Source organism: Gallus gallus, chromosome 2 (assembly GCF_016699485.2).
Source record: "Gallus gallus isolate bGalGal1 chromosome 2, bGalGal1.mat.broiler.GRCg7b, whole genome shotgun sequence".
NCBI lineage: Eukaryota > Metazoa > Chordata > Aves > Galliformes > Phasianidae > Gallus > Gallus gallus.
The window spans coordinates 97,023,308-97,047,669 of NC_052533.1; the positions used below are offsets into that span (position 1 = coordinate 97,023,308).

A 24,362-nucleotide genomic window follows, 5' to 3' on the forward strand; every position below is an offset into this window, starting at 1 on the left:
CCGGCCCGGCCCGGGGCTCGGGCGGCTCTCTGCCCCTGCGGCCCCCCCGGCCCTGCCCTGCCCTGCCCTGCCCCGCCGCCTTACCCAGCAGAAGCAAGCGGTGCGTCGCTTTGTAAGCCAGCCGCTCCTTCTGCAATTGCTTCTCTATTTTTTTGTTGGCTTCTCGCTGCGCTTTCTCATCGATACGCTGATCCTCCGTTTTGCTGTTGCCCAGACACCCCATCGCCGCCGCTCGGGAGGGATGTCAGGCTGCTGCCTGCGCGCACCGGGGTCTTACAGGGGGAGAGGGGAGGGGGACGGCGAGGAGCAGGTTTAAATCCCGATATCTCCGCGGCGTTCTCTCTTCGCTTCTTCCCCCCGCTTTGCTCAAATAAAATGGTCTCTGGCCGCGCTCTGATCAAAACAGAGTTTGTTTGTTTTCCTCCCCGAGAGGGATGCGAAGGGCCGAGGTGGCCGCGCCGAGCCGGGAGGGGCGGGGGGAGAGACCCGCGCAGTAACGCCTAACGAGCACCGAGGGGAGCGGCGCGGCGCGGCGAGGCGAGGCGGGCTCCTCCCGGCAGCAGCCCGGTGCCGCTCTCCCCGCTCCCTCCCCGCCGCACGCGCGATCCCTATATTTCTCCGTGAAGGGCTATTTTTGTCTCTCGAACTCAGCACTGCCTCTCTCTGCCAGACCAGGAAACGGGCAGCCCGCAGCCCCTGCGCGCGGAGAAGGCGGGGGAGAAAGGTGGGAGCCGGACCCCACCACCTGAGGCCCCGCCGGCCCGAGGCCTGCCGCCTCCGCGGGGCCCGCGCCCCCGCGCCCGCCGACCCCCGCCGCCCCCGGCCCCGCCGCGCCCCGCGGCCCTCGCCCGCCCGCCGGCCCTGCTGCCGCGAAAACCTGGAGCTGGCATCCGCCGCCCGCTGGAGGCAGCCGGCGCGTCGGCCCGCGGCTCCCGGCCTCCTCCTCTCGAGGAGGCGGCCGGCCGCCCCCCGCTGAGCCCGCCCCGCCGCGGGGAGCGGCGCCCGTAGCCCCGCAGCCGCGACGATGCGCGCCGCTCGCGGAGCCACGAAGGCGCAGGAGCGGCGAAGGAAGGGTGGGCGCGGAGCCTCCCGTAGCTCGAAATACCGTCACCCTTTACTTCCAAATACTGCTATTCCTCCAGACTGCCGGAGCCGCGCTCCCGCTGTGGAGGCGCAGAAGAGGAAGAACAGGCAGTGCTCCACCTGTGCTTGCCTCTGTTTTCAGGAGGCACTACGGCACCCAGGTGCCAGGCACCTGTGCTGATGGCCCTGTTTGGTCTAGAACATGGACGCTGTTTCATTCTCCTCCTTACACGATTGCTCTTTCATTTTCCTCCTTACACAGCCAGCGTGCGTGTGGGGAGAATGCTGCAGGTAGAAATCCATAGGTTCTGCTGGGCCAAAATATGCGTTTGTTAGCCCAGTTTTTAGAACCGAATGTTTTTTCCCCATTTCCATTTTCCTGCCCTCTGACACAGGTGGGGCTGGAAGCACAATTCAAGCCACCTGCAGTTTTGGGGGCTGCAGGGTGAACGGCACTAGGGAGGAGACACACAACTTGCTGCTCTTCACTGGTAGACGGCATAGGATAGGATGCACAAGATGCGTGGAGCCATATTTATTTCCTATTTCAATGCTTAACTTGCTAGGTCCCCAATCTGGCTGGTTTTGGCCTTGCTTCTTCCCCAGCTCCTTCTTAGCAGTTTTGTTCCTGTATAGACCAAGGAGGGGATATTTGGTGCGGATTTATTCCCAGCTGAGACAAGGCTCGGGGCCAACAGGACTTGACAGGATTGTGGTATATCCTGCTTTTACCTTTCTCCGAAAGAGGGAAAGTGTTTCTCATTTCCTCTCTCCCCCTTGCAAACCCCATGACCCCTCTGAGTCTCTTCCTCCTGAGAAAAGATGGCACAGTGGAAGAATGACACGTGAAAGCAACCTGTGCCCAGAAACAACTTTTGGCTGTAATTATATTCTCGCTCTTCCTATTTTTTTTTCCTTCCCAAATGCAGCACTCCTTATTCTGGCACATTCAGAACTACAAAATCCTAGAAATAATAGCAATCACAGGAGCAGCTCTCACTCTCTTTGCACGCTGCACATTTTTCTTCCCCAGAGAGAAATCAAAGTTATCACGTGCATACGTGTTTTCTGCAGACAGAAAAACCCAACTGTGAGCCTAAACAGGATGCTATCCAACCTGCCTCTAGAAATGGTTTCAGCAATGCTGTTTAGCAAACAAGCTTCTAGAACAAATCACACGTAGACAGAAGCAAGATCTTGGGAATCCAAGGAAAAGGAGATTCTCCCTGCTCTTCCCAGTCAGCCAACGTGGCTTATTCCTCCTCAAGTTCCTGGTCCTCTTGAAAGCAAGATATTTTGCACTGCTCCTGCCCTGTCAGATCTTTGTATATATCTATATAGGTAGAAATATATAAAAATTCATGTCCCACTCTCCTTTGCAGGTTCCTACCGCAGGTTGATGAGCCTCAGGCTGAGTACTGGTGAGCCCCACCTATAAGCACAGAGGTTGTGCTCGTACACTTGAATGGAAGAAAAGTGATAAACTCAGCTATCGCCCCTGCCACAAAATCATGGAGCAGCTTCTTTTACCCGTTCTGTTTGGACTAAAATGTCCACGAAGAGGGACAAAACACAGTGAGAACCAGTAAGGAAGGAGCTCCTACAGATACAGCTCCACAGACCCTGTTGCTCCTCGCACCTCTAATCCACAGCAGGACCAATGCAAAGTTTTTTCTTGCAAACATTATGTAGAGGCAGAGGAGGTTTTTCAACAGAAACCCTGCAGACCATCTTCCCTTACAAAGTCCCTTCTGTGGCTTTTGGTCCGTTTCTCAAAGACAAAGCAAATGAAAAAAAAAAAAAAAAGGATGTAAATAAAAGCTTTCAGGGGAGCTAAGCAGTGGGAAAACAGACTCTTCCTGCTTGTCACTCTTCCTGCCTCGGCTTTCACAGGGGTCTCTGACCTCCGTGCCGTCGCTGTCCTCAAGTCTGGGCACTGCGCTAGCTGGGTAATGCTGCGTGACCTGAGCTGCCTCTCCTCACTGACCTCTCTTTTTCATGCTTTTACTCCACCTCACTGTCAAACCACAGTCTGAAAAGAGAAAAATAAATGGTTATTTGCATAGGTATTCAAGAAAAATAATTATTTCTCCCTGGTAATAAATTCTTGGTCAGTTTGTCTCCCTGCAGCTGTCAAATATTAACACAAAAGTACACACTCCCTGGAATGCTACATTTGGATTTTTGTAAGATACATGAACCAGGAACCTGAAAAATTATGACTCTGGCTGTATGAAAAATACTGACTATGGATCTGGTAAATACACAGCACACACTATGCAGAGACGTGAATGCCACAGTAAAAAAATCTAACCTTTCTCCCGGTGTGTTTAAACCTGTCACCTCAGAGAAGTCCTTCTAAAAACTTTGAGGGGAGCTCTTCCCCCCCTGATGAAGCAGGAAAAAGTCGGTGAGTCCACACTCACTCCGAATCGACCTCATTCCCTGGATTAAGGACAAACTCAGTGATGCAGAAAAGAATCAGCCTCAGGAAGGGGCAGTTCTTTGGCTCCCTGACCCAGCTGTAGCGTCCCCATTCGTAGGCTGCGCTCCTCCAATTACCACCAAATTGCTGGCCTGGCAAAGCAGCTCACCCCTCTGCTGCTCCTCTGTGAGGCACTGAAGAGCACACGTGAGCAGCAAAAGGGAGGTGAAGTGGTCTGGTGGAAGTCTGCGGAGTAAAAGTAATAAGGTTTGAAAATAAAGCAGACTTTTCCAGAGAAAAATTGCAGGTAGCAGCCAGCAGAAATGAGGATGATAGCCTTTTGCTCCAAGAGAGCGGTTGTGAAGGGGAGGATTGGCTCCAAAAAGCGTGCTAGGAGGCCAGATGCTCCGCAGAAGCCTGCAAGGAAAAGCATCAGGTGAAAAGCAGCTTTGTGGTATGATCACGTTAGAGAAAGATGACAGTCCTCTTCCACTCGAGCTGGTTATTCCTTATCCAAGCTAGTTACTCCTCGTCCACATCCTGGGAGGAAACCGAGAATGGGGAACTTCTGATGCGGGAATCCCAGTCAGCTCAGTTTGTGTTCAGACTGGTAAGATAATTCATGTGCTTATGACTTGGTTTTTCAGACCAGAAATCCCTTTCTGCAAAGACAGACTCCGCACGGCAGCACTGCACACACTTCCATCTGTCAGTACTCAAGGCAGAAGTTGCTGACTAAGACTGAAACGCAGCAAGGGCCTAGTCACATTGAATAGGCTGAGTAACCCTGTGTGGTTCAATTCTTATACATTACAGTCAAGTAATGTTGTTAAGCTATGTGACACAGAAGCTTTTGCAATGAGCAAAAGGATAAGCTCCCATTTCATGAATTTTTGAACCCCTATTATGGGATATGTTGCATGGTTAGCAAAACACTTTCATGGCAGTATCCCCAGTTATGCTAAGTTTTACTTGATGTGGGTCTCCGAGGACACCATCAACCCCTTCCTAAATTAAATAAGAAAAGTAATACATTCACGTTTTGAGGCAATCAAAAATTAATTCTAATGAGTTCTTTGGGGGAGTGCTCAAGATTAAATAGATTTAAGTGAAGCCAAGCAAAATATGCTCATATCACCTCAGCTTAGAAGGTAATTCATAAACAAATACAGAAGTATGCTAGAATTATCGCTGTGGTTGCTACTTGAAAAACTAGAGGAAAAAATCTATATGTGGGACATGTCCTGGATTCTCTGCAGTGTGCTGACCAACACCTTGCACAGCTGTAACAGTGAAGCTGAATCATTTATCTTCCGTTTATAATGAATTTTGTATACGATAAAGAATTCTGAATGTCATAGTAAATGCTCAGGTTGACTATCATGATCTCCCTATTTGACCAGGAGTGAAAAACTAGGGAAAAAATACCTGTTAAGACACTGAACATATGCAAGACATGCCTTAGCCTCACCTTTAACTCACACGTGTCTGCAGAACTCTGACGGTCACAGCATGTTCTGACACCACCTCCATCTATTAGGCCACGTTCTGCTAAGCTAGGTGTCACCACATTCACCACAATCACATCCGATCTTTAAGTTGTGTGTGCTCGTATCACCTCCCATTTTGATGTAAATACAGAGATACACTTCAGCTTTTTGGGTTTTAGCTCTTCTGCCTGAGAAATTAAGTTTTAGCAATCCCAGCAAATGGCTGGGATATTATATTTTTATTAAAAAAGTCTCTACATAGTTACGTTATTGATGCCCAAATTCAATATTATGCTGTAATTCTTCTGGATGCTGTAACGGTCAACAGTGTCCCCCAACAGAAAATCTTTACAAATTAAGGCAATCCTCTCATACAGGTCTGTTTACATGAATCAAAGAATTGGGCAGCTATTTTTTTGTGAGTGCACATTAATGCATCTGCAAGACCCAGAAGCACTGCTAAGTTCAAAGCAAGTAAGTCCATGTTCTAACCCTGCTTAAGGATCCCTACATGTTACTGCACACGAGTAATTGGTAAAAAATGGCTTCAGGAAATAACGTTGCCAGGCTGTGGGTAGCCTCATACCCTGATCTGCATCAACAACCTTTATTGCAGGAATACAACTTGTGCTTCACTGCATGAATCTGGACTAGTAAACCCAGATGAAACATGGCACTCACTGAATAAATACACAGTGTTTTTGTCCTCATTCATCTATCTTGTCTTACCCCATACATTGCTTGTAACACGTACGTGCTGTGTCATGTTCAGCTTGGTCTTTTGTGGTATAGATCTTAGGACTGTTAGAGGTATTTTTTGTGGTACGTGTGTGTAAAGCAGATCATCTCTTGGATTAAATAGCTACCACATCTTTGTTTGTAATTGAAGGGACATGACTCGTTGACCCAAGCAGTCCTTTCTAAAACCAGGTTTATACTAGAATTTAACTTCTGTGCTTTCCAGACATTAATTTCTTAGGACAGCTGAAATAGTAGATATGAAGACTAAGCAGGCAGACTACTTACATAGATTTTATAAGTATTCTGTCTGCATACCTATGGAGAGGTGGAAAACCTCTCCTGTAGAGGAGAGTGTGACCATTTCCTGTGAGAGTCCTACTTTATCTATTTTCTTATTCTGCTGTTCCTTTATTCACTTGTCCTATTCCCTGCTAGTGCTGAAATTACAAAGGTATCCTGATGGAACCCTTACAGAATGCCTTAATGACATACAAACCCATATAGTTTTACTGATTTATTTTTACTAAAAAGCTAAAGCTTTCTTCCAACATGCACTGGGCTGTTTGTGTAGCACGGGTTAGATTCTTTGGAGCATATATTTGTTTACTTTATCCTGAAGATCGGAAGCGTGGATGAAATCTCACAGGAGCAGATCAGGATCAATTTATTTGGGATGAAAGGTGATGAGAAATATTGGTGTGTGCATGATGGAGGAGGGGAGAATGTTGGAAAGTCTGGAGAACTCACAACGATTTTGGAACCGGTCCCTTATAAATAGTAAGTAAGTTATTGTGGAATCTGAGACTTGCTATAGCGCAAAAGTGAAGTGGTGTAATCCAGCAATCACAGCTAATACAGCTGTTCATACACCGCACTGAAGTGTTTAACAACTCAGAACAATCCTGTCCTAGTCCTAATTCTCATACACAATATGTAAATATGTACCAAGCCTGAAACACTTTAAGTCTACCCATTGCAAGCTCTTCCTGCTCAGAATCAGCTACAGCAATCTGTCACCTGTGTCACTAAACACAATGGCTAGATGTGCTTCCATTTCTTTGCAGCCTATTCTTCATAACAGGCAAATCTTCAGGAACTGCATTTCTGATCCTGATGCTATGGCACAAAAGCTACTGTAATAAGAAATGGCTTAACCTGTCAGCCACATTGTCAGCACAATTACTAACAGTAATAAAGATAGGATCATAATCTGCTAATAAAGGATCATTAGATACATGATGACTATTGTATTCTTTAATGCTGCTCTTTTACATGGACACTAATTGAGTACACTTTATTTCAACAAAAATAACCACTATAAATTTCCATTTGCAAATCTGTTCTTAACCTTTAAACAGCTTAGGGTGCTGCCTGCTCATGTAGGGAAATCAGCTATTAATAGGTTACCCCTGCAAAACATTTACCAGAAACACAAACCAGTGTAACACTCTGCGTACAAGGAAGACAGATTGGAAGAACGTACTTCAGGATGCTCTATCTGAACATGTAAATGACACTGAGCTGGGTGAGAACTTCCCTGTGCCACTGAAATGTTTCTGTTCCACACCACCACTTACAGTGTTTGGCAGTGGACATCTGTATGTTCAGAAAGATTCAAGGATTACATCTGTAAAGCACAGTACATCACATAAATGTTTTCTATGATGTCATTCCTTTTAAAATTATTCAGGCCGCTAAAGCCAATGATAAGATAGCAGATATCTAAACATGAGTTGTCACTGCATCTCAGATGCAGCTCCTCTGCATGAACATACTGCCACACAGTCATCATTAGAAAGATTGATTTCAGGATAAATTTGACCTTAAAATGACCACGAGCTATCAGAGTGCCACACCATGAGAACAAAGCCTGGACATATGGAAAAAGTTCTGCACCAGAGGGTGGTGGGCATGGAAGAGGCTGCTCAGGGCAGTGGCCATGGCCCCAAGCAGCCTGAGTACAAGAAGCATTTGGACAATGTTCTCGGACATAGGGTTTGAATTTTGGGTGGTCTGTATGGGGCTGGAAGTTGGATTTGATCCTTGTGGACCCCTTCCAACTTAGGATATTCTCTGATTCTATGAAACAAAACAAAGCAAAACAAAACAGCCCAGTAAATGTCAAGTAGGGTATTCCTCATATTCTACTATTAATTGTAGTCACCTCCATTCAAGAGGAACAACGGCAAGCTGGCACAGGTTGAGAGGAGAGCTATGAGGAGGTAGGGAAAGATATCGTGGTACCAGGAGGATCAGGCCAGTGATCCCTGTGGCTGCCAGCAATGAGCACGTGAGGTGTGCAGTAGCCTGGGGCTTGCCATCAGCCTGGGCCACCAGGGCTGGGACTTTCTGCTTTCTCCTGACACAAATCAAAGGTGTAACAATGCTTTCAAGGGAAGTATGAGAGAGCATTCCCACAACTAGAAAATAGTACTGAATACAATACAATGCAAACTGCTTAATCTAATTTAATAATTCTGTCTTGAGATGTAACGAGACCAAAAAATCCAGCATTGTGAGCCCTCAGAAGAGCATGGACTTGGAAGAGGTGACTGCAGAAAACCACATCTCCAGACCAGCCCCTGGTATGGAGTAGCACTGCTGTCCTAGAGAAGGATGAGAGCCGGAGACGGAGGCCCCTCTCCTCAGCCTCCTGTCACCAGGCTGACGCTGAAGCCCTGTCCTGCTGAGTGGAAGAGGCCGCATGTGGCAGGCGTCCACACACCTTCCGAACTTGTTCCTTCTATTGTGTCAACAAACAATAGCCTCGGCCCTAATCTGTGAATCTCCTCAGCCTTGCTTCATGCCTTTACCATGCTGCTTCCCTAGCTTGATTTACCTCCTCTATTTTTTACAGATTTCTAAACCATCAGATTACTTCTCTGTGTGTTCTGCAGACAGGGAGTAAAAAGGAGAAAAGCTATCACTTAAGTGTCAAGTGTGAAAACTTTGAGGTTTCATGTTGTTACTTTCCATACGTTGTCTCTAAGATCTTACGTGGTTTATAATGTGAGCTGGTGGTTGTCTTCAATGAATGGCACAGAGCTCACAGCCAAAGATTAACCCCATCCCCCCAGAAGTGGTGCTGAGTCAACACACTTTCAATAGCGCCAAGTTCTGTGTTTCTTTTCCTGTAAACTGTAAGTACTTTCAATTGCCTGTGGAAATCTGACCTAGTGCTAGTACATAAGTTATATTACATGATGTTAGACCTTATATTTATGGCATTTTGTTGCCATGAGCTTAGTGAACGTGCAGGAGATATTCAAGCCCTGTCTAGATGCCTACCTGTGCAACCTGCAGTAGGGAACCTGCTTTAGCAGCGGGTTGGACTTGATCTCCTGAGGTCCATTCCAACTCCTGTGATTCTGTGATTCTCTGTAGGTTTTTTGGAATATACCGAGTGGATAGGTTGCACCTCAAAAATTCAAAATATTGACAGATATACAAATGCAGATACATACCTATTACGTAAGGGACTTCTATTCTTTGTTTTTTGAAATTAAACTATCAGATTTCAAGAACTAAATCTTAGAATTATTCAGAGAATTAGAATGATCTTAGAAAATGATTGTTTTAATTGCTTGTTATCAAAGCAATTGAGATTTAGTTTAAAAAGTCAATCTTTATTACTGATCAATTCTTTGGCACTATTTGGCTTACTTATAAGTTAGGCAAATCCATGCTGCACTATGTGTATTAAATGATAGCAAAATAATGAATTTTTTTTTTACAGCTTGTTCTATTCCAAATGAGTACTACAGTGCCTTCATTTATTTATTTATTTTTTATTGGACATCTGAAAACTCTGACATCACTATGAATATTAAGCCTATGCTTGGAATCTGCTCACTCAAACATTTTGGGGGGTAATATTACGTTGCTGGTAAGAAAAGCAACCTCTGCTATGGGCCACATAAAAATAGGCTATAATCATGCCTAATAGGGACCAATGCTATGTCCACTAAGGGTTAAAACCATATGCATTACGCAAAATGTTATCATCAGTACCAAAATTAACCAGCTGCAGTGAAAAGGATCATCTCTTACAGTGCAGTTCTGCTGGCTAAATGCTGATTGCTACAGCCAAGCTTCTCACCAGGTATCAAGCTTATATAATAAATCAAATGTGGGGTGCAATGTATCTCAGTAACGCTGATGTTTAAAATCCAAAAATTATGAATATTACTATATTATTATCTAATAGATTCCTCCCCTGAAATGCTTATTTCTCTACATAGAATATAACTGGATTCAAGGTGAGTTAATCTAGAGATATAATAATCAGTGATCGAAGTCATTGTGAAATGGAAATAAAGGTTACAAGCAGGAAATACAGTTGAGCAACTGCATTGCATGGCAGCAAGCCAAAATGAGTGTATTCCTAGTGATGTGTTAATAACTTGGAAAGTAAAGCCAGAGAGCAGGTGACCAGCGAGTTTCACCATGAGAAAAGCTTTTACACTCAATTTAGCAATTCTGCTCATGACCAGTCATTTTCAGTGGCATTTATGAATCCAATTCTTTCATAAGAAAATAATGTTAATATATTTTGATGCTTCTCTTCACCTAGAACAGTTCTTTCATCATGGTGCTGTCCAGCATTCTAATCAGTCCCTGTGAATCCACTGGCTCTGTCAGTCAATAAGCTGTCCGTTGACCTCAGACTATGAGAAATGCCACAGGGGCAAACAACTCACATCTCCAGATCTCATGAAGCTACCCCAACCTCAGTGATCCTTCACAGAAGTGAAGGCAGAAAAAAAAATAAATGCTGACATTATAAATTACCCTGCAGTACAGATATCGTGACCATATGTTATTTCTTTCAGAAGCTGTCATCCCAACCTTTTAGAGCCCGATACAATTCCCTCCTTCCAGATCCTACCACAACTACGGGTTTGTACAATTTGAATAAAATGCCCCATGAGCACTGATGCCAATACGTATGAAAATTAGCATTTACCTATCAATGCACTGTGGCAGTCCTGAATTTCCCTAAAGATAAAACTGAAAAGCAAGCAGCAGATAACAACTTCCTCCTTCTCCATGTGGAATGACGTAAGTAAAAGTCTAAGCTAATAGGTATGTTGTCAGTGTATTACTGACAACACACACACGCACACGCACAAGAATGCTGGTCTTTTGGTACGAATTCACCTCACATGGCTCTGTTTCCTTCCAATCCTTTATCTATTCCTTCTCCCAGAAGAAAACTTCACTAATAAAAATAAACCTTTGCTCTGTCTGTGTGCCAGACCCATGTGCGAGTAAATGTTTTTCCACTCTGTTGGTGGCATATCTTGTATGAGAGTTCAGAAATAATCACCTTGTGAGTTTTAAATTAAGAAATTAAAAGTTGAAATCCAAACCTTCTTTTAATGACTGAATCTTTTCAAAATAGGAGACATAGTACATGACCAAGCTAAACTATTTTAGACAAACATCAGCTTGAAACTTAAAAAAGATCACTGTAGAATGCTGCCAATAGGTTACAGTGGACTTTATGAAAATAAAATATTTGCTGGTGATCATTGCCTTGCTCAGTAGTGGCTGAAAATTTCAGTCAGCTTTCATTCTAAAATAAGGATGGGGTCTTTACATATTCCAAAATTATGATAAGTAGTTTCTCAGAACTCAGAACAGGAAACAGCAGTTAACTGATGGGACATATACATGTTTGTTGTCCTTCATATCTACAGCAGGACATATTCAGATAAAGCTTTTCAAAGTATTGTTTCTAAAAATATGTCCAAGAGTGTCCTTTAGGGCAACTTTTTATAGGTAACATTATGCTTGAAATCCAGAAGTCACAAACTAAAATTTTTCAAGAAACCGGACTGACAAACACTGAAAAGCCATCATTTTTCATAATTTTCCACCACCAGCTAAGCCCACTTTATGATGAGGATATAGTAGAATCCCACCATCTCATTCTGATATTACATTAGAAATATCTGTCAATTCATTCATAGTCCACAACATCTCCTCCAATCTCCAGCACCGCTTCAAGCCAGAGACTTGAACTACGTTTTTCTCTTATACCACTTCTAGATAAACCACGTTCATCTTGATTGAAACAAGAATTGAATTATCTCTCATAAACACTCGATATTATCTTTTTTTTTTCTAGCATAGGTTTCTTAACTGGATATGCATGGTATACTTGCCACCTTCGATTTCTGGGAATGCCTGTTTTGGTTTCTCCATGACCAAACTAATCTTCTTACACCGAGTGCCAAACTCCCATTTTGCAGCCCTACCCTCATTTGGGTTTTGTATTTGTGTTACTTTTACTTTCCCAGCTACTTTGTGAGGTCTTCTCTGTGGATCCCAACTTCCATAACTGCTTGTACTAAAAGAGTTGTCTGCACGCTGATCTGCTTACAGCGTAGACATACATGGTGCCAAGAATCCTGCAAATAAAAAGACAGATACCCTTTGAAGAGTACCTGGATCTGTGGTTACACACAAAGAACAGCTTTCAAACTTGAAACTAATTGGTTAAGTTCAAAGTATCTGTTTATATGTTTGAGTAATTGGAGTTCACCTGCAACTACCAGGAATTCTGCCACGCTGCTTCAGTGTGCAAGACGGACCTCGCTCTTTGATATTCCCTTCTGGGGGGTAGAGAGTGGCATTAAAAAAAAAAAAAAAGGATTTGTAGTTCCTACGTAAAAATCCCTCAGAACCTAGATTCAAGCTACTAAAAGTCAGCAGAAATTTAGCATGACTGGCTGTGCTGCAAAATGACAGCCCAGTGATGAAGGTAAGTGCAAGAGAAGATGCATCCTCACCCGTGTTTTAATCCTTAGCTCATGACAGGACAGACAGCCCAAATATAAATTATTGCAGGAGTGACGGAACTGGAAGAACGATAGAGGTTTGCTTTGAACTTGAACAACCTGCAGCAGAAGACTCAGTACAACAGCCCCCAAATTTTGCTGAGCTGCTGATGGGTGTTCACACACCTCTCCATGGCAGCCAACAGACAACACCGGTCACAACAGTGACTGCCTCACTGCAGTCATCAGCAAGGCAAGGTCAAGCAGCTGGAGCAAACTGAATACATCCTGGTCTACAATTGCTCTGCAACACCACTGAAATTTTTATTTAGATGGCTATCTTCAGAGTAGTGCATTAAGCAATACTACCTCCCTTTTCTTTCTGCGCCCCAGCCTCTTCTACTCGCTTTCCATAACTAATTGTCAGAACTCATCTATCATTTTCTGAAAGATGCATTCTCTAATTCTTATACACTCCTTCCTTGAAAAATTGCTTTTCTCCTTTCTTTAAATGATGTCTGCTCTTACTTTCACCCTTTTTACTTCCTTACTTGGGACCCCTCCGATACCTGCCATCCACAGCGACAATCAGTGCCGGCAGTGTCAGGAAATCACACAGATGGTTTCACAGAATTGTGTAAGAGCTGGTAACCATTAGAAAAGAACACGATATTAACTCCCCCAAACCCTCCCTCCCGATTTTCATGCTTATGAGATGAAGCTGTCAGTAGAAGTCTGTTTTCCTTTCCGACACAAATGATACACGTTTCAGGAGATTGCGCTGAATGTGTAATTACCTAGCAATGGGAGCTAGCCCTTGAAACTCTCCTTCCTGATTTATGGGGCATAGAAATCTCTCCGTCAAAGGAGGCAATAAGTAAGTCTTCCGTTTCCTGAAAAAGTTAAGTTCAGAGATCAGTACATAAAATCCTGAAGAGCAACTCCATTTCTCGGTGTACCTTTTAAGTGGTGAATGAGGTTTGGAATGATCTCTAATAAAACAAAAGCAGACACTCCCTACCCTCAAATACATCTTTCAAGACTAACTTGATTAGAAAGTTCTTGTTTAGAAAGAACCTGGAACACTCAGAACAGAAACGAACATACACTGCTCAAGCTTGTTGTTATTAGACAGAGCGTGTTGTTGGATATCTCCCAAACAACTACCGTTGCTGAAAAATCAGGTTGCAAACATGAAAAACAATGCAGACGTTCCGCCTGCTGGATTATTGTTTTTTGATCAAACAGAAATACACACTCTCTTAAAAATACTTTTCCTATCTTTCAGTGCCTTATCCATATCTTAGCAGTAGATGTAGTTATCATCAGCAATAATAATCAGTGCATTTCTGTTGGAGTGCAGAACGAATAACCTTCAACCTAAGTCTGAAGGCCAGGTGGCTAACCTGAGAGAAGCAATTTACATTGCTGCTTTTCAAATACATGTTATGCCCTATATTTAATTAAAAAGTTTTAGATTCCAAGTCTGTAAGGGGGGAAAAAATTAAACATAATAAACGTGACTTATGGAGATGACCTCAGAGTTAGAGCATAGGAGGGACTTGGCTGTGGAACAAACAACTCCTGGAGCGGTTCCAGGACAACAAACTCTCTTTATTTTTTTCAATTAGATGATCTAACAGACCCCGTGATGATCCAGCACAACAAATAAATTGTCTGAGGACATGCCAAATAGTAAAAAATAAACATTAAAACATGAGTTTTGGCTCTTAGTACCAGGAATTCACATTCATTAAAAGGGGGCTTTTCTGCAAATAAAATCCAGTACTGTAATACGGAGTAGTGGATTCCACCCTTATGACTATAATAAGATCCTCTTGTTCTAAAAAACTGACAGAGCTCGTTGCAAGAGATTAAGAAGTTGAATACAGGGTCTGCCCTTCATCAAAGAAGTGAAATGTTTAGCAAGCTTCCAATTCAGCCACATTTCAGTGTTTAGGAAGAAGACAGTTTGAAAGACAAACCAAAACAAAACCAAACCCTGAAGAGGTATGTCTAAGAACTGATCACTGTGTAAAAACTGCTCATGTGTTTGATTTTCAGTTTTGACAACACAGTACAGAAACCTGAGAAAAAAGGTACGCACACACACAAATACTATCCTGGGCACATAAACATGAAGACTTTAAAACAATAAAAATGTCCAGCCCAGAAGTAAACTGAAAGGTGAAATTAAGCCATAATATATGTAACATGGGAAAGAAACAACAGCAGTTTACTAGTGGGAATAAAGTGCTGCACAGGACAGAGCTGGCTGCCTGTCTCCCAGCGTGGCCCAGTGCACAATTCATGCATTTGAAATACATTTTCTCCCACTTGCTTTCTCAGCTGAAAAGCTAATGAAGTCTCAACAAACAGACTTAAGCTCAAACATCATTAATTCTGCTATTAAGGTATATCACTGAGAGGTTCTCCCACTTATATAGTTATCAAGAGCTTGGCAACAAGGACATTTATAATTCATTTCTCTAGAGGAGGAAAGAAAGACCGGATTTTTATTGCAGATCACTGGCTGTGTAATTCTGTACAGTTTCAAACACCAGAACAGCAGCAACAAGAAGACAGAAACCCCAAAATAAGAACACAATAGGGTGCTGCCAAAATGGCAGCAGCAATTATGCTGTAGGTCCACACAACAGAATGTATCAATCAATCACCCAAAGTACTGTTTCTGATAAAAATTAACAAAGGCCTCCAGAATAGGATAATATCAAGCACCTCTAAGGCTTCAGTGAAGCCATAGCATCGTACTATGTGTATGGCTGCAGAATCATATAAAAAGCACAGCCAAGAGGTGTCTACTTTAAAAGCCAGGCTGAAGACACCAGAAGGCCTGCTCCCTGAAGCCCTCCTTCACCCTCTGTGTTCCAGTCCTCTTTACTGCCCTACTCCTTCTTTCTCCATGATGTCTCCACTGCCACATGCATTACTGTCCCCAAACCCATGTTGCCGTATGTTTGGCATGCTTTCATCACAAGGTGGCCAGCAGTTATGTATGTCTTCTTCCAAAAGCATACCCAGTACAAGATGTGGCATTTCGGTCACAGAAGACACGTGCCTGGTTGTTTGATGGGGAACGACTCTAAGACAGGAGGCTCTTCCATAGGCTCTTGAGGAGGTGTGGCCTGCTCCAGCTGGAAATGGGCATCACCACAGACAGCAGCGTGGTTTTGGCAGGAGGCACAACTGGGGGGTTCAAGTCGTACATCCCTCTTGAATATAAAAAAGGGGATCTAAAGTTGCGTGGAACATTTCTGTTTCCTGTTTAATTTTTCCTGGTTTAAGAGACACTTGTGCAGTTACAGCAGTAAAGCTGGATGCCGTGTAAAGAACTGGCGAGCAGCAAATTATTGCTCTAAGGTACCAATAAGCAATTAGGGCTGTCCACTGTGGGTTCTTAAATGCAAAAAGACTGGTTTCCACAACAGTTGCTCCCTAAGCTCTCTGCCTAAATGAGAGGGAAAAAGAATAAACAATCTGTTAGTTTTGGGGATTTAGCCTCCAGGCTTATGCAAGGTGGTTGCAAAACATGCAGTAAGGTTGAAGTGTGCAATACTTTAGAGTGTGAAGATTGCAAAGCCCTTGTAAATGATCATCTTGGAGCAATGTTTACACATTCAAACAATTTTCAAGAAAGCTTTCACGGTGCAGGCAGGAGACTGAACTGTGAGGAACAACCATTTTTAGTGACTCCAAGATCCTGGAGCACATGGTGCTACACTGTTAGTCCTGGTTGTAGTATCACCATCTAGATAAAGCACTGATGGTGGCCAACGTTCTGCTGTTAGTAAGCAGAGGTATTTAACCTCAGGACAATGGCTTCCATGAACACAGATTTCACCCGCTGTTTGGGATTGTGGAAAACAGCAGCTCACTACCTAACCACACATTTATTATATAGCACAACAGCACTGGGAGGTGGCTCTATTAACCTTACTGTGTCACTATTGCCACCACATTCACACATAAGGGGGGCACTCCCCACCACCACCCTGCTGCTATTTCTCCAGTTCCAGTTCTTTCTGCTTTCCCGGTAAATCCTCCAATCCCAGCATCAACCCATCCACCTCCCACAGATCCACTTCCTGCCTAGAATATGTCATCAAAACATTTCTACCCATCTTATTTTTTTAATCTCTGAAGAATACCTGACAACCACTGAGGTTGAGGGGGCAGAATTTTTCCTAGATACCTCATGATTTCATTAATATTTAATTTCAACATCCCTTTGATCCCCTCTCTGAAAATAGTCTCTACAAACATCAACTCTAGGTTCTCTAGTACTGACATCAAAGCAAGGATCCAAATTTTCTCTCTAAATCTATAGGTACATACGTATTGAATTTTAAAATACCGACATTTTAAGAGGCATCTCGAATGTACTTACTGATTCTTCTTTCAGCTCTAGCTTGTATGTTGCTCCAGAACACAGGTATAAAGGCAGTGTTTAATAAAACTGTTTGCCTTTAAGTATTTCAAGGTAAATTTTAAATCTAAAAAAGCTTTGGTAGATAAAAGAGAAGGATAACAGAGATAACACTGAGATGGATGGAGGTTTGATGCAAAACTCTAACGAGAAGGGTGGGTGAAGGAATATATACCTGGTCAGGTCTCAGCACTGCACTAATTGGAGATGAAATACAACGACTGAGATGCTGAACAGGGAGATACAGCAGTGAGAAGATCACTGTGAGAAAGCAGCTGAAACGCTATCTACCATCCACATCAAAGTCAGAACAGTTCAATTTAAGCTCGGCATACACAAACAAGTCTGAGATCTGTCCAGAGCAAACCCAGGAACAACTGCAAACAACAGAGTTCTTGTGAAAAGAGTTCAGGATGTGATCACAAGCATCTGAACAGCTTTTGGAAATTAAACTATTTTGTATACTTTCTTTTTAAATGCAAGCATACCACTACATGTCTCAAAAGCAAAAAATAAAGCCCTATTTTCTCTTGCTATGCTAAAATTATAAGCTCTCTGATGACATAAACGTAGCGATCTTCAAGCTGATTCCCCTGCTTTGGTCCCTTTCCGAGTTCCTCAGCCTCTCCTTGATTTGAGTAGCCAAATAACTCTCTTTACCTACTGACAGATATAAAAAGATAAAACATTCTTGTAAATCCACTGTTAAAAAAGAGAATCAGACAAAACATAACTATCATGAGAATAATCTGCTACTCTCCCCCTGACCAATTCAGTTCCTCAGTTAACCTTTCCAGTGAAACCTACAGAAAGCTTTTTAGAGTAGAAGAATTGTCTGATGATTATCTTTGATCCACTGCTCCCTAAGCACATTCAAAGAACTATAAAAAGAGCAGAGATGCTACTCCCCTTAGCAGAAATCATGCTGCCAAGAGGAGTACTTACTTCTTCCTTAGTAGCAGAATAGTTCATCCAAGCAATCCATTCTGAGCTCTATTTGTGTTTAAGACAGCATTTTTAATATGTAAGATTTTAAGGTGGATTGCTCGACCAGAAAGTACAAATTCTATCACACAATGAGAAATGGCAACAATTGTCCTGGATGAGAACTAAGAAAAGAATGTTTTAACATAACTAACAACTGCCACACCCCTCTTCCCCCCAGAATGAAGAACCACCTCATCAGTAACTCTACAAAGCCAAATTTCTACTGTCATATGTAAGCAGGTAAGTGCCTTCCATTTACAAAGGCACTTTTCAGTAGTTCAGAAAATAAACATATGGCTTTTCTAGATTGCCCTGAAGTCTAGTACATTCCCTGGGGATTGGAGCAGAGGCAAGGGGAAGGATCTGTTAGTGTTGATGCTCCTAACTTGGGCATCTCTAATGCTGAGACTCGATTTACTTCCTCTTTGCCTCCAAAATTGAACTCCTCAGAACGCTGCTGTTCTTGTTCCAAAGGATGCAAGTGCCAGATCTAACCATGGGCTCTGACTATGAATATGAAAATTGGTCTCAGTGCTTTCCCCCACGCTCAGAGTATGGCACTCACTGTGCAGTCAAAAAAGCCAAACGGAAAACAAGATCTGGAGCCCAAATGTTAGCCCAGGCACAAGCTTTATACTCACAAGACAGCACATCTGCAAAAACTATATACCCAAATGAATTTCTAGCTTATCCGTTTTCATTCTCTTGAGCAGAGTGGACAGAAGAGACAGGCTAAGCACTGAATTTGAACTGTGCTCAGTTGGAATAAAATGACTCACAGAAATTTGAAAACTAGTGAGAAAAATGGTACAATTGGCACGTGTCAACATTTTTTTTTTTTATATTTAAGTAATGTGTCAGACTATAACAAAATTCAGAAGAATCAAACTACTTCTGTAAACACGAACATCTTCTTGCAGGGCTGAGAAGATTAAAGTATGAAGACAAGAGTTAATAAGAAAAGGTGATTAAAGCTGTGGTGAAAGATGATAGAAATAAAAGGGTTATCAGCAGCAGCAGTAAAATGCAGCTCAGCTTGGGGAGGAGGGGAAAACAGAGAAGATCCCGAACCAGATCCAGCGAATCCAGATGACAAAGAGAATAATACAGGTATTTGACAGAAGAGGGAAATGAGTGGGAGAAATGCCTGTCATCTCTACGTTCCCTTCTCCTCCATGTAGGATCTGAGTAACTCTTTCCTTTCAGTTCAAGACTATTTCCCTGCACCCTGAACATGAACGTCACACTGTCACTGATAAAACCAGGGAAGGGAGCAGGGCTGGTGTAAGGGGAGTGTAAGGGATTTGCCTTCATGATAGAAAAGCCACGACCCTTTAAATAGTTTTAACCTCTTCCCTGACCAACATATGTTCCCTGATCTAGGGGAAAACTAAAGAAAATACAAGTGCTGAGTCCTGGCATTCAGGGACTACAGATTTAAACGCTGTCAAATATGTCCCACATTCCTCCCCGTGGAATGAAATACCTGCCAAATTTCAGTTTCTTCGCTCTTATGCCACTAACAACACACTTTTCGCTAATGTCTCATTAAGCCTCCAAACCACAATCACCTCTCCTTCACTGCTGACAGACAGCAGTATGAGATCAGATCTTCTGAAGAACATATGCATGATCTTCCGCATCACATTACAGCCACGGTTCTGCCGACTCGCTCCAGCTGTTCCGGGCACCGCTCAGCAGAGCTGCAGGGCAGCTGCAGTGCTCCCACAGAGATGTCCGGGTGCTGCTGCCACTTGGCAGGGACAAAGCAGAGATGGCACGCGTGTGTAGCTCATGTGTTCCTCCCTCAATTTTACACAGTCATCACTCTGCAAGACCATGAACTACCACTGCAGAACCTCAGAGTATGTCACATCTGGACTGCAAATTCTGGGCTACGACATCTAATACGGAGCACATCTCATTGCAGAGATGTACTCAGGACTGCATCAGTGCATCAGTTCCAGTTGTATATACTTGTATTTTTTTTTTTTTTGTGCCACATATTTAAAGTTTTGATATTTGAGAAAAGGATGTGGTTATTTTCCTCTACATCAACAATCCCCAAATTACTAATACAGTAATTTGAATGTAATTCCTTTCTCTACCATCTTCACGAATTGCATAAATACGGTGTTTTAAAGTAAAAGAGAGGAGATTTAGGTTAGCTGTCAGGAGGAAATTCTCCCCTCAGAGTGCAGTGAGGTGCTGATGCAGCTGCCCGGAAAAGCTGTGGTGCCCCATCCCTGGAGGCACTCAAGGCCAGGTTGGATGGGGCCCTGGGCAGCTGAGCTGCTCAGGAGCAGCCCTGTCCATGGTAGGGGACTGGTACTGGGTAGGCTGTGAGATTCCTTCCAGCCCAAGCCATTCTGTGGTTCTACGAGTGATTTACACAAATTACATAAGTTGCACTACAGAAACACAATATATTACATAAATCATTGAACAATCCAGCTGGGAGCATTAGTGAATCAGCCAAGATAATGACTGAAGATGCTAGTGATTCAATGCCTCAGCAGACTCCTGTGAGTACTGCACTGGTGAAAACCTTGGCATTTTGGAAGAGGGAGAGTAGAAATAAGAAAGGGTGAAGGAGAAGTGGGTCAAGCCAAACAATGAAAAGAAATACTGCAAATAACACCAAAAAAAGCCTACAGAAAACTCCATGCTGTTTTTTGGAGGTGGGGAATGAGGCTGATGTTCATCCAAACAAAAAACTTCATCTGGAATCCTTACCTAGCAATTAAATTCTTCTTAGTTTTCATCCCTCTGAGTGAGCGCCTATCTACTGTTAAAAATTAGCCAAACTGCCCCTGCTGCATTTAACCACTGAACAATAACAATGTATTTCCCTCCAAAAAACATACCCGGACTCTCTCTAGTGTGAGTCTTTCAGTCTTTTAATACTTCTGATAAAACAAAAATTTCTCTTAGAAAAGCATATGGAATAAGTTATACTATGTATTCTTCAGACTAGAAAATATCAGTGCTTTGTGCAATACTCCTAAATGAAGAAAATGTGAAGAAAATAATGGGAAGATGGCGTTTTAAGTCAAGATCAAAATCACTCCATTTTACTGGCTGAATTGAAACTTGGAGATGAGCTTAAATTCTGGACAGAGTTTAGTTCAGTCCAAGCCAGAAGAGCCTCAAGCAATTCCACTGTTCTGAATTGTTTTAGCTTTTCTAAACAAATCAGAACAGCAAGTGCTATTGGACGCATAAACAGATTTCCTATTTAAAATGCTCAACTTTAAGGCTATTGACCACGTTCCCTCCCTTCCTGTCCCAATTTAAACTTGGCTTTCACAGCTCCTGCTGAAACCTGAGGTGAGCCAACTTTGAACCGAATTTAGTTTTGTCTGCTTTTAATTTGATTGCACTGCCTTTTAAAACAAACCAAGCAAACTCTCACAACACGGAGATTTGAAGTTGCTGAGATTGTTTTGCATAATTTCCCACTTTCTATCCCAAGGTTACCTCTTATTCAGGGCTCAGAAAATATGAAAAATGTCTTCTCAGAAGGAGTTTATGTTTAGAGATTATGAAGCTGCTTAAGAAAATGAAGGGTAAGAACTGAAAATTAAATGGATATGCTCATTAACACTCCTAGGTAACACTCAGTATGTATAGAAGATGAGCAGAAAATGTGGCCTGACATTAGAGTTGTGAAAAGAAGACGTTCACTGATAGTGAAAATAACCTGAAATCAGCCTTTAAAAGCATCAGTATGAAAAAGGTCCCTCTTACCTTTTCCTGGCCAACAAGAAGGAATGTTCTCACAGGCTGGCAATTCTGAGTTGCTGATACTGCCTCACCTACAGCCCTGCTCTTGGATGCCCCACCGGTTTCTCCCCCACCAACTCCCAGCAAAGATTATTAAATCTTGTTAAAAATAACCCAGTGTGATTATTAAGCAGAACTCTGACAGCTAGAATACTGTTTCTTTGACAAGTTCAAATTGATTCCTTCTTACAGAAATAAGCCTTTCCCAGCACATACTGTTGTTTTTACAACAGATATCCTACCACTGCATGGATTAAACAGCTGGGCATGCCATCCTTGGCATGAATTTGTATGATAAGCTGGAAATACAAAGGAACGAGATACTGCAAGACACAATTTGCCAGTGAAAATAATTCTTAAATCACTGAAGACTGAATTATTGTTCTTGTGTCACATAACTCTCAGGAAGTTTTGTCTAACTCTGACCATCCCACTCCCTTATACTGCAGGAAGAGCTTGGAAGAACAAAGGGAGTAAGTACTGTCAAGAAAAGATGTTGAAAAAAATGGACTCACCAGTCAATCTTTCCTGTTGCTTTCTCAGATTGATCTTGTGCTCAGAGAAATATGAGCTGCACCTAAAGTCAAAGGAAAGCTTCTACTGACTGCAGTGGTACCAAGGTTTTACTTTTATTACTCACCTGTTCAGAAAGCAAGGACAAAATAGTATGTTTTGAAAATTAAGTTCTAAACTATCTGTCTCCCAAATGAGTATTCAAGGTAATCTAAGGAAATGGGTATCTAACAAAGGAAGCAGTTTGCATTTCAAGCTATTACTTAAGGTGATAGTCTAATTATATAGTTTTAAAATGCTGCGTTGCACATGTAGGCAATATAATAAATACAGCTGGGCTAGCAGGAAAGATAATAAAAATATCTACTTTGTTTTATCATTCATATTAGACTTCATTGCTCTGGTAGGAGTGTGTTATAATCAGGCGAATGGCCAAGCAGTAAACCATTAACCCCTGCTCTTTTTACTCTTGCCAGTGCCTCACTTTTGGAGTACAACCACCACTGGCTCATAAGCAACAGTTAGTCCAACTATTGCTTTAATGTCCCAAACTCCTCTCAGGGAGCTCTCTCCCCAAGACCAGCATTTTGCAAATTTTAGCCACCAGTCCTCTCCAAACTGCATTTTGTACCATGCTGTCAGGTGTCCCCAGGTTATAGCGTAGCCATAATGGCGTTCTGTGCTACCCTCCATTAAATCATTTTTTTCCTCCTCCAGGTTCAGCATACGTTTGTTATTTCTTTCCCATACACTTCACACAGTAACAGTTTCCAGCACCAAAATAGCTCTTCCACCACTGGGAAAAGAGAAAGTAGACCCATTTTCCTGTACACTTCTTGAAAAGGTCTTCTTGCCAAGCATTGTTTCTCATTTGTTGTGGAACATGACACCCTATTTAAATGTCAACAGGAGTTCAACTCAGGCAACTAGCATATTTTTGAAGTGCCCATGGTCAGAGCTTCTGTCTCACTACAGGCAGCCTACCAACAGACTGTGTTTATGGTCTCTGGATTAATAACAACCCTAATGTGCATGTTATTTTAACCTTTACATATAGTGAAGAAGAAGGAACTGTTAAATTAAGGATTTCCCACAGCTATTGGTATTACTATGTAGTAGAAGCGCTTCTAAACCTGCAGTCACCTAATAGCTCAGTGGTCTACGAGCCAAAAGAGTACCACTTGTCTCTCTGCACTGTGGCTAGCATGGGCTCACTTAAAAAGTGCAAGGATCTGACACAAAAGTCTGAATCTACAATGGTAAGGCTCCAAATTTAGCATTATGAATGCTAAAGAATGAAATATTTACTTTAAAAGCAAGACACAAAAAAGTACTGTTTAGATGGTCACTTAAGAACTATACACTTCTACACTTCTAAAACTCTACACTCTACACTTCTAAAACACTAGAAGTGTGAGAAAATCTCACTTAACAGAAGTAGGATAATACTTCAATACTACTATTTTACTACATCTAGCAGTCCTTTGAATGTTTGCTCAAGTGCTCACAGGTGATTATTTTATTGAGGCATAAATTTCCCTTTCTTTTAAAATAATTGCACTATAGCAAACATAACTATTAAAACATGAACAGAGAAGGGCTTCTCACAAATCCCTGAATCCTCAATCCTCAAGCTCTTTGGTTAGCTTCCAAGAGAAAGGCCAAGCATAAAAAATACCATAAACTCATCTTAAAACAAACAAACAAACAAAAAAACCAAAAAAACCCCAACAAACCAGAACAAAAAACACAGGAGAACAAATTATCTGTTTAACTAACTTATTGTTAAACAAACTTTGTTTATAAAAACAAATTTGTTTACAAACAAAACAATTTGTTTAACAAATTATCTGTTTAACTTTAATATAGCTTGAGAAAAGAATATACCTAATTCAGATCCCAAAATATGTTGCCTTTACATGTTTCAGTTTTAAGCTTTTGTACCATAACTACCAAAAGTCAACATTTGAGAGGAAAACCAAAAATAGTTTTTCTTTTTTCCTTCTGCTTATTTTTAGAGTTTGTCTGTTAAGCAAGTACAGCTCTCAGTAAACACGCTGAGGTTCTTGAAGTGACGGATGAACTGCATGACATTTGATGGTTCT

General features: G+C 42.3%; 1 protein-coding gene across 4 annotated transcripts in view; it reads right to left on the reverse strand.

Annotated features, from left to right (window-relative positions):
• GNAL (G protein subunit alpha L) overlaps positions 1-24,362 on the reverse strand; it is a 183,053-nt gene that overhangs the window by 119,061 nt on the left and 39,630 nt on the right. The window contains exons 1-2 of one of the 4 annotated variants that reach the window (NM_001008746.2): positions 878-948; positions 85-393 (exon numbers count right to left, since the gene is read on the reverse strand). The exons of 2 other annotated variants lie outside the window; for them this stretch is intronic. In NM_001008746.2, coding sequence (NP_001008746.1) covers positions 85-223 — 139 coding nt within the window. In that variant the 5' untranslated portion in view covers positions 224-393; positions 878-948. Of the gene's footprint in view, positions 1-84; positions 394-877; positions 949-24,362 lie in introns of those variants that run through there. One more of the 4 variants, XM_046926427.1, reaches the window with a different exon arrangement.